The 10,890-nt window shown below is 45.1% G+C and overlaps 1 protein-coding gene across 3 annotated transcripts in view; it reads left to right on the top strand.

Annotated features, from left to right (window-relative positions):
* Positions 1-10,225, top strand: part of LOC115112839 (F-box only protein 11) — a 45,064-nt gene extending 34,839 nt beyond the window's left edge. For 2 of the 3 annotated variants that reach the window (XM_029639836.2, XM_029639837.2), the window contains exons 12-21: positions 1,499-1,716; positions 1,910-2,090; positions 2,306-2,428; positions 2,783-2,868; positions 3,768-3,844; positions 4,119-4,373; positions 6,930-7,037; positions 7,208-7,316; positions 8,029-8,127; positions 8,426-10,225. In XM_029639836.2, the coding sequence (XP_029495696.1) occupies positions 1,499-1,716; positions 1,910-2,090; positions 2,306-2,428; positions 2,783-2,868; positions 3,768-3,844; positions 4,119-4,373; positions 6,930-7,037; positions 7,208-7,316; positions 8,029-8,127; positions 8,426-8,555 (1,386 nt within the window). In that variant the 3' untranslated portion in view covers positions 8,556-10,225. The remainder of the gene's footprint in view (positions 1-1,498; positions 1,717-1,909; positions 2,091-2,305; positions 2,429-2,782; positions 2,869-3,767; positions 3,845-4,118; positions 4,374-6,929; positions 7,038-7,207; positions 7,317-8,028; positions 8,128-8,425) is intronic. The other variant, XR_003861038.2, reaches the window with a different exon arrangement.
* The last annotated feature ends 665 nt before the right edge of the window (positions 10,226-10,890 follow it).

The raw sequence follows: 10,890 nt of genomic DNA on the forward strand, positions 1-10,890 counted from the left end.
TTTTTTTATTTCTATTGGAAGGATTTAGTCATTTGCAATTATGTCTACTTATAAGATAAAAAGGTTCATGTTTCTGTTTCCATATATGGTAAATATATCCAATGCAAAATTTTTTTTTAATTTGCATATATTTCCATATATTCCCTTCAATTCCCACGGAAGGTTTCCACCACTGAATATTCCCCAAAATGTGCTACCCTATGCTCCATATTGGTCTCGTCTGGCTACCCCTGAGAGATGACGCTCCATATTGGTCTGGTCTGGCTGCCACTGAGAGATGACGCTCCATATTGGTCTGGCCTGGCTGCCCCTGAGAGATGACGCTCCATTTTGGTCTGGTCTGGCTGCCCCTGAGAGATGACGCTCCATATTGGTCTGGCCTGGCTGCCCCTGAGAGATGACGCTCCATATTGGTCTGGTCTGGCTGCCCCTGAGAGATGACGCTCCATATTGGTCTGGCCTGGCTGCCACTGAGAGATGACGCTCCATATTGGTCTGGCCTGGCTGCCACTGAGAGATGACGCTCCATATTGGTCTGGTCTGGCTGCACCTGAGAGATGACGCTCCTTATTGGTCTGGTCTGGCTGCCCCTGAGAGATGACGCTCCATATTGGTCTGGCCTGGCTGCCCCTGAGAGATGACGCTCCATATTGGTCTGGTCTGGCTGCCACTGAGAGATGACGCTCCATATTGGTCTGGCCTGGCTGCCCCTGAGAGATGACGCTCCATATTGGTCTGGTCTGGCTGCCACTGAGAGATGACGCTCCATATTGGTCTGGTCTGGCTGCCCCTGAGAGATGACGCTCCATATTGGTCTGGTCTGGCTGCCCCTGAGAGATGACGCTCCATATTGGTCTGGCCTGGCTGCCACTGAGAGATGACGCTCCATATTGATCTGGACTACAGTTGTGACTAGAGGCTCTTTCTCATTCTTCCTCCATCCCTTGCATCCTCTCGCTTCCTTCTCTATCGTATTGTAGGAGAATGTCTAAGGTCCCTCTCATCTGACATTCTTCAATGCGTTTTGAGGAGCATATGCAAGGTAATGAGGAAAGAATTGAGGAAGAACCGTGGTTTCTACCGTAGCTGGCGAAAAACGTGTATTTCTGCTGTAAATACTCAGTCTGTAGCCATTCTTGTTCTTAAAGAGAAGTGTTGCCTCCCGGTTTCATCCGACTGTAGGTTTTGAAGACCCACCACTGGTTTTAGTTACATAAACCTTAATCCACAGCTTCTAAAAACATGGAAATCTATTCCTAATTTTGGTTACACAAGACATCGGATTGAGGTCATTTTCTAAATAGGAAATGAAAGTTTTTTTTAACACCTTGCTCTTCTCAACCTTATATTGGAGAAAGTCTAAGGTTTCTTTCCTATGAAGTTCTTATCCAATGCTTCTGAAAAGGAGGAGTGATGATCGGATGAATCGAGAAACGATTAATTGAGAAATAGCCATGGTATTCTGATTTATTACTGACGCAACGGTCTCCTCCTGCAGGGCTACTTTGAGAGCTGCAACATCCACAGGAACCGCATAGCTGGCTTTGAGGTGAAGGCGTACGCCAACCCCACGGTGGTGCGCTGTGAGATCCACCACGGACAGACGGGAGGGATCTACGTGCACGAGAAGGGCCGAGGACAGTTCATCGAGAACAAGATCTATGCAAACAACTTTGCTGGAGTGTGGGTCACCTCCAATAGCGATCCTACAATAAGGTCAGTGGGGTTTCGGGTCAAATACATTCTCTTTCTCTCACTTTTCAAAAAAAAATCCTCTTTCGTGCTCGCTCTCTCTTTCGCTGTCTCGTCTCTCCCTTTGTCCATTATGCAATCTATATTACATTGTATTGATGCTGATGTGTAAATGGATAGTCAATGGTGCCATTTTTCCACGGTGTGTCAATCACAGGGGCAACGCCATCTTCAACGGTAACCAGGGTGGCGTTTACATATTCGGTGACGGCCGAGGCCTCATTGAGGGGAATGATATCTACGGTAACGCCTTGGCAGGGATCCAGATCAGGACAAACAGCTGCCCAATCGTACGACACAACAAGATCCACGACGGACAGCACGGGGGCATCTATGTGGTAAGCTTTCTAGAACCTTTTTAAATGTGTATTTAAAGAAAGCACATAATCACATGTTTAGTACTTATGAAGCTCATAGCTGTGGGTTATCTGCAACCCTTTAGCATATTTAACCGCCTGCCATATTAGTGTTAAATAAACCTTCATACAGTAGGCAACAGACTGACAGAGGATAAGGATGTTAGTAATGTAATTCATGTGTGTCTCCCCTGTAGCATGAAAAGGGACAGGGGGTGATTGAGGAGAATGAGGTCTACAGCAACACGCTGGCAGGAGTCTGGGTGACCACAGGAAGCACACCTGTCCTCAGGAGGAACAGGATACACAGTGGGAAACAGGTATGGGCATAGAGGGAGAGTTGCATTTATTAGGGATCCCTCTTCCTGGGGCCCAAACACACCAAAGCATCCACATTACATATAAAACAGTGAACTATGTTTGTACTGAATGAGCTAAAGATAACAGTACATCATATAACATCCCTACACCACCACATATCCACAACATGTTCAATACCACCATACAACAATATCACAATGTGTGTGTATGCATTCACCTTTGTGTGTCTGGAGTGGGGGGGTGGCACACAAAGTCAGTTCAGTTGGCTCCATGGGCCACTCATCTCCCACGGATGGATGGATGAATGCAAACTAAACACTCCCACCTCCCCTCTTGTCTTGTGGGTCATACAGGTTGGTGTCTACTTCTACGACAACGGCCATGGAGTGTTGGAGGACAATGATATCTACAACCACATGTACTCTGGAGTTCAAATCAGGTCAGTGAAAGGGCTGGAACTCAAAATCAATAGACAACCACACAGTGGGACCCACTGACAACCACGCGGTGGGACCCACTGACAACCACGCGGTGGGACCCACGCGGTGGGACCCACTGACAACCACGCGGTGGGACCCACTGACAACCACGCGGTGGGACCCACTGACAACCACGCGGTGGGACCCACAGACAACCACGCGGTGGGACCCACAGACAACCACGCGGTGGGACCCACAGACAACCACGCGGTGGGACTCACTGACAACCACGCGGTGGGACTCACTGACAACCACGCGGTGGGACCCACTGACAACCACGCGGTGGGACCCACTGACAACCACGCGGTGGGACCCACTGACAACCACGCGGTGGGGCCCACTGACAGACAACCACGCGGTGGGACCCACTGACAGACAACCACGCGGTGGGACCCACTGACAGACAACCACGCGGTGGGACCCACTGACAGACAACCACGCGGTGGGACCCACTGACAGACAACCACGCGGTGGGACCCACTGACAGACAACCACGCGGTGGGACCCACTGACAGACAACCACGCGGTGGGACCCACTGACAGACAACCACGCGGTGGGACCCACTGACAGACAACCACGCGGTGGGACCCACTGACAGAAAACCACGCGGTGGGACCCACTGACAGACAACCTCGCGGTGGGACCCACTGACAGACAACCACGCGGTGGGACCCACTGACAGACAACCACGCGGTGGGACCCACTGACAACCTGTGTAAATAATGTAGTGCATGTTTCTGTTTTAATAAAGGCATTTAACAGATGATTTATCACATTGCTATGCCACTTTTTGTCATACTATTGATTTTAATTATATGCATTGATTGATTTGTTGGTTAATGTTTCCCACTGTAACAGAACTGGAAGCAATCCCAAAATCAGACGGAACAAGATCTGGGGAGGTCAAAATGGAGGCATTCTGGTTTACAACTCAGGTGAGAAACCAACTGTTAGTCTCTATCCATCCTCTGTCTCCTCTCAGCTTGATTTTGTCGGCAGAGGGGTGAAGCAAGCACATATTTTCTTCAGAAAGTGTACCTTTTCCACATGAAATTCATGATGCAGAACAGTTAAGACACCCTGGATTCACAGGTTCTGAGTGGAGTGGCTCCATCACATTCCTGTGTCACTCAGATGCTCCCTCATGAACTCTATAACCATGATACATGAAAGGGGGACCTCTTGGCTGATATCCTGACTCTGTTTCAGGTTTGGGCTTCATCGAGGACAATGAGATCTTTGACAACGCCATGGCGGGGGTGTGGATAAAGACGGACAGCAACCCCACCCTCCGGAGGAATAAGATCCACGACGGGCGAGACGGAGGGATCTGTATATTCAACGGAGGACGGGGTTTACTGGAGGAGAACGATATCTTCAGGAACGCCCAGGCAGGGGTCCTCATCAGCACCAACAGCCACCCCATCCTGAGGAAGAACAGGATATTTGACGGCTTCGCTGCAGGTGGGCGACGCTATGCTAGAAAGCAGAGTTCAGTCCAGAGTTGTGTTCATTAGGAACCATATGAAGGAAAGCAGACTGAAAGGGGCAGGGACTACCTGGATTGGTCCAATAACAAATGCCGCAAAAAATGTATTTGACTGTGTGCGTATTAAGCATGACCAGGCAGTATTTAGCTTTGACTCCATGTGATTAATAGGTAGACGCTAACCCTATCAGTCCCGAGACTCCAGCTAAAATCGGCTTTTTGTTTATCTGACTTAAATTTTTCTGCATGTCCAGCCCTAATATTTAGCCTTTTTTTTACCATTTTATTTTCAGGGCGGGGCTGAACACAAAACAATTTCACATAAAACAATGTTTTCACATAAACAGTTGCATTCATGAGTTTAATAGACTGAAAATAAATGTCCTCAAGCAAAATCCTGATCAAAATGAATTCGTATGAATGCTGTAAGTACAGAAATTGTTTCCTCCCTGGGAAATGAATATCCACCTCGTCAGTAACAACTGTGTGGAGTTTGTGACGGCAACTATGTGAGCGTATCACAGTATTATAGACACTATGTAGAAGAAACTCTTACCTTTTAACGGTTCTTGTGTAGCTTGTTAGCGACAGAGCAAAACATGTCACGTGCGTTTTCGTGAGAGTCCCAGCTTTTCATAGGTAACTTGTAGCTCAAACCATCGACTCTACAGACGTAAAAAGACCCAGGATCCACCCGTGTCTCACAAAACAGCTCAAACACAATGTTTAAATGGGGTTAGAATTCCAAATTGCGCCAGCGTTGCAGTGGGTGGGACTCATTGGGTTAATTGAAGAGGTGGGACCCAATCCCAAATGGACACGTTCGACGAGCAGATGTCCATATACATCCAAAATCATAGGCATTAATATCGAGTTGCTCCCCCCCTTTGCTGCAATAACAGCCTCCACTCTTCTGGGAAGGCTTTCCACTAGATGGTGGAACATTGCTGCTGGGACTTGCTTCCATATTAGTGAGGTTGGGCACTGATGATTAGGCCTGGCTCAGTCGGCGTTCAAATTCATCCCAAAGGGGGTTGAAGTCAGGACTCTGTGCAGACTAGTCAAGTTCTACCACACCAATCTCGACAATCCATTTCTGTATGAACCTTGCTTTGTGCACGGGTGCATTGTCATGCAGGAAAGGGCCTTCCCCAAACTGTTACCACAAAGTTGCAAGCGGAATCGTCTAGAATGTAATTTGTATGTAGAATGTATGTTGTAGCATTAAGATTTTCTTTCACTGGAACTACATTTATTTTATTATTTGACCTTTATTTAAGTCAGTTAAGAACAAATTCTTATTTACAATTACGGCCTACATTTACATTTACATTTAAGTCATTTAGCAGACGCTCTTATCCAGAGCGACTTACAAATTACCGGGGAACAGTGGGTTAACTGCCTTCTTCAGGGACAGAAAGAGACACACCTGTCTATATAAGGTGCATTTCAGAGCAAAAACAAAGCCATGAGGTCGAAGGAATTGTCTGTAGGTACCAAAAAATGGAATGTCCCCAAGAACACAGTGGCCTCCATTCTTATATGGAAGAAGTTTGAAACCACCAAGACTCTTTATAGAGCTGGATGCCCGGCCAAACTGAGGAATCGGGGGAGAAGGGCCTTGGTCAGGAAGGTGACCAAGAACCCCATGGTCACTCTGACAGAGCTCTAGAATTCCTCTGTGGAGATGGGAGAGTTTGCCAGAAGGCACCTTCAGAAATAAGATTAGCTGTTCTGATGAAACCAAGATTGAACTCTTTGGCCTGAATGCCAAGCATCACATCTGGAAGAAACATGGCACCATCCCTACTGTGAAGCATGGTAGTCGCAGCATCATGCTGTGGGGGTGTTTCTCAGCTGCAGGGTCTAGTCAGGATCGAGGCATTTACAGAGAGGTCCTTGATGAAAACCTGCTCCAGAGTGCTCAGGACCTCATACTGGGGTGAAGGTTCACCTTCCAACAGGACCACGACCCCAAGCACACAGCCAAGACGACGCAGGAGGGGCTTCGGGTCAAGTCTCTGAATGTCCTGGAGTGGCTCGGACTTGAACCCGATCGAACATCGAGACCTGAAAATAACTGTGCAGCAGCACTTCCCATCCAACCTGACAGAGCTTGAGAGGATCTTCAGAGAATAGGAGAAACTTCCCAGATACAGGTGTGCCAAGCTTGTAGCGTCATACCAAAGAAGACTCGAGGCTGTATTTGCTGCCAAAGGTGCTTCAACAAAGTAAAGGGTCTTTCTAGAAACCTGTTTTTGCTTTGTCATTATGGTGTATTGTGCGTAGATTTTGTTTTTTTACATATACTATTTTGTAAAAGTCTTTAACCTAATGTGGAAAAGGTCAAGGGGTCTGAATACTTTTTGAAAACACTATAGTGTGTCTCCACCTTGTCTGTTTGTTTAGGTGGAAGTGTAACTATATTAAACTAATGAAATTCTCTCAGATCTCCACAGGTGCTTAGGGGGTCCTGAATCTCCACTTCCCCCATGCTGATCCTGACCTGTCTCTGTTTCTATGTCCACCAGGTATTGAGATCACCAATCATGCCACGGCAACCCTGGAGGGCAATCAGATCTTCAACAACCGCTTTGGAGGGTTGTTTCTCGCATCGGGTGTCAACGTTACAATGAAAGGTAAAAGATAACGTATTGTTACTAGAATCTAACATTATAGGAACTACTTATGGTCAGTCTCTTTGGCAAAATGGTGGTTTTGAATTCTCTGAAATTGCCTCTAAATTACTTTTTCTTATCTGTACCTGGTATGATTCAACCCCCCCCCGTTCTCCTATATTCCCCCCCAGATAACAAAATAATGAACAATCAAGATGCCATTGAAAAAGCTGTGAGCAGAGGTCAGTGCCTGTACAAGATTTCCAGTTACACCAGCTATCCAATGCACGATTTTTACAGGTAATAATTTCTTACCCTGTGTGTATAGATATCTCTACACATATCTGGATATATAGAGAGAGAGCGTTAGAGATATCTTTACACGTCTGGATATATATATATATATATATAGAGCGAGAGAGAGATCTCTACACATCTGGATATATAGATGGAGAGATCTCCACACATATCTGGATATATAGATGGAGAGATCTCCACATATCTGGATATATAGATGGAGAGATCTCCACACACATCTGGATATATAGAGGGAGAGATCTCTACACATATCTGGATAAATAGAGGGAGAGATCTCCACACATATCTGGATATATAGAGGGAGAGATCTCTACACATATCTGGATATATAGAGGGAGAGATCTCCACACATATCTGGATATATAGAGGGAGAGATCTCCACACATATCTGGATATATAGAGGGAGAGATCTCCACACATATCTGGATATATAGATAGAGCGCGTCATCCAGTGGGGTATTCCAGAAAGCAGGATTATGAAGTTAGTCGGCAAACTTTGATAAACAGCCACATACAACTCTTGATTTTCTGATTTATTGAGAATGCTACTTTTGTAAATGTTAAGTCTGTATTTCTCAAAAAGATGAAGTTATTTTAAGCAATGTTGGATTCATTGATCCGTCTGTCCACTTTAATGGATGAAACTCATTTGGCTCGTCACCTGTTTCTTTGTTCTGTCCCTCCGTGTGGTCAGGTGTCACACCTGTAACACAACAGACCGCAACGCCATCTGCGTGAACTGCATCAAGAAGTGCCACCAGGGGCACGACGTTGAGTTCATTAGGCATGATAGGTACGTTACTGTTCTGTTTAATGCCTTTTTAATTACAGTGATATTTCACTCTAAGTTACTTTTAATTATATCTGGTTTTATATTGCACAATTGTGTGCAGAACCTCTCCCTCCTGTGCCAAATGATAGCTCACATTCAAATCTGTTTGTGTACAGTAATTGACTTTAAGAAATGTGAGAAATCTGAAGAGCTGACTGGAGATGTGCTAGTATTTCAGTGGCTACTTGATCAGTTGATATTTCCTCCCGGTCTTCCACTTCAGTCATTTTCAATATTATAATCCGTACCTTATCTGTAGATTCTTCTGTGACTGTGGAGCCGGAACCTTGTCAAACCCCTGCACGCTAGCCGGAGAGCCTACGCATGACACGGACACACTGTACGACTCCGCCCCTCCTATAGAGTCCAATACGCTGCAACACAACTGAGCTGGACCTCCCACCTCCGGACCTATTCCCTATATAGTGCACTACTTTTGACTAGGACCCTATGCTGGCCAGGTCAAAAGTGGTCCACTATGTGGGGAATAGGGTGCCATTTTGGACCGACACAGAAACTCCTCTTTGTTCAGCTAACTTGTCCACTAATGCATGGGAAGGAGGAAAAATACAATACAAACTGTTATAAATATTTCAATTGTTTCACACGTGAAAATATGTAAAAATGGATGTTGTGGTGGATAAAGACAAGCTGAAAGGAGACATACATTTATATATTGAAAAATGTTCTGCTGTGGATGCACCGCTCCCCCCTTGTTTTCCTTCCCAGCAATGTATTGGCGGAGAGGAGAGGACCTGGTCGAATGTAGTGCCCTATGAAGGGAATAGGATGCCATTTCGGACTCAGAGATATTGACTCAGGTTGAAGGAGAATTAATGGGAAGCATTGCAGTTTTATAACGGAGCTGGGGAGAGGTGGATGGGCGCTAGCCATCTCCATGCCCCCCGCCGCCTTTGCGAAGTGGTCAAGTCAGACTGCAGTTATTGTACAGAGCCATGAATGATGGCAGGACGGCACAGCAACGCTCAGAGCCATAAAAGGAACCAGTTCCTCGCCACACACTGCCTATGTCTCCGGGCAGCAAACCCCTGTGGCGTTGGTATGGATACAACAAATGAAATATTAATGACCTAGCACTTCCGCTTTTAATTTTTTGGGTGAAAACAAAGTTTTTGATTTTAAATGTTTTTTTCCCCTGTAGCTTTGTATTTTCATGCAAAAATGTTACTGTACTTGAATGTCTTATTTTATTAAATATAATAGTTTTTTTTGGTTATTCCACCATAGACTTGCTGTAAGTGTACTCATGTCGCAGTATCTACGTTCTTTCTGTGAAAGAGAACAAACAAAAAAATACATTTTCCCCAGCAATGTTGACTTTCAAATGTGAGACTTTTAGAATTGATCGTGGCTGTTTCGAGTCTGGACACCTTTTCTTTTTGTCTGCAATATGGAGTTCAAGGAGACATGAATGCTTCTCTACATATTTCCTATTTGGACCATACTGCAGGTAACCTCAGTATAATTGTCAAAGTATAAGCCCTGGATTCAATTCGTATTGTGGAAAATCTGACCTAAATTTAGGGTAATTTCGATTGAGCCGACACATGCAAGTTTCACTGTGAATGCAGTCTCCGAAAGCAGGAACATTGATTTAAAGGCATTTTATAACGCAGATCTTTTGTAATATGGATTGAATCCAGCCCTCAGTCTTGTGAAATCACAGCTGTCTTCATTTATGCCCCAAGGTCCAAGGTGTACTGTAGTGCTTTCCTAGTCTGGTCCCAGATCTGTTTGTGCCGTTCCCCATAATGACCACAGGAGTTGTCAACGCCACACGAACAGATCTGGGACTGACTAGGAGATTAAAACATTGCTGGAGCTTAACACTAGAGCTCTACTGAATGAGACTAAGTATCCACACAGAGGTAAATGGTTTATTACGTTCCCCTCCACCCCATCTATGTGTATTGGTGACTGTGGGCTCTCAAACAGCTTGAATTGTATGCATGTACCATAACACCCAGAATTAATATATTGTGGAGTATTCAATAACCATTATGTAGATGCTAGTGAATTAAAAGGGTTTACTTTCCTAGATAGAGAAAACTGGTCATTTTTTAAATGAACTTTGTTAGATGATAATACATTAGTGACTTGTGGAAAAGAGCAGGAAAGGTGTGTAATTCAGGGATGGGAAAGGTTTAATGTTGCAGATAGAATGAATACTTTGACAAATGTATCGTGTAGAACACAGTATCTGAACGTTTTGTAAAGTTATGTCCTAAACAGGCCCCAACAAAACGGTGCATTTTCACAGGTTGCTGATCCTCTGGAGAGCAAGGCAAACTGTATGCCAGCTGCTTTGGGATCTTCAGCATACAAACACAGCTTCCCGTGGAACAAAAAAATGTAGAAAAATGCATTTACTCCGCAGTCATGTGTGGGGGACTACCTTAATATTTGCTCATGGGTAGAACCGCTCTTCAAGTGTACAAAACATTAAGGACAGACTGACCCGGTGAATCCAGATTAAAGCTGTGTTAATTTATTGATGTCACCTGTTAAATCCACTTCAATCAGTGTAGATGATGTGGAGGAGACAGGTTAAAGGATTTTTAAGCCTCGAGACGGATTGTGTCAACCACAACGCTGCCGAGTTTCATGCTCAACAGTTCCCTGTGTGTATCAAGAATGGTCCACCACCCAAAGGACATCCGGCCAACTTGACAACTGTGAGTGAGTAGCTTTGGAGACAACATG

Source organism: Oncorhynchus nerka, linkage group LG28 (genome assembly GCF_034236695.1).
Source record: "Oncorhynchus nerka isolate Pitt River linkage group LG28, Oner_Uvic_2.0, whole genome shotgun sequence".
Taxonomy (NCBI): domain Eukaryota; kingdom Metazoa; phylum Chordata; class Actinopteri; order Salmoniformes; family Salmonidae; genus Oncorhynchus; species Oncorhynchus nerka.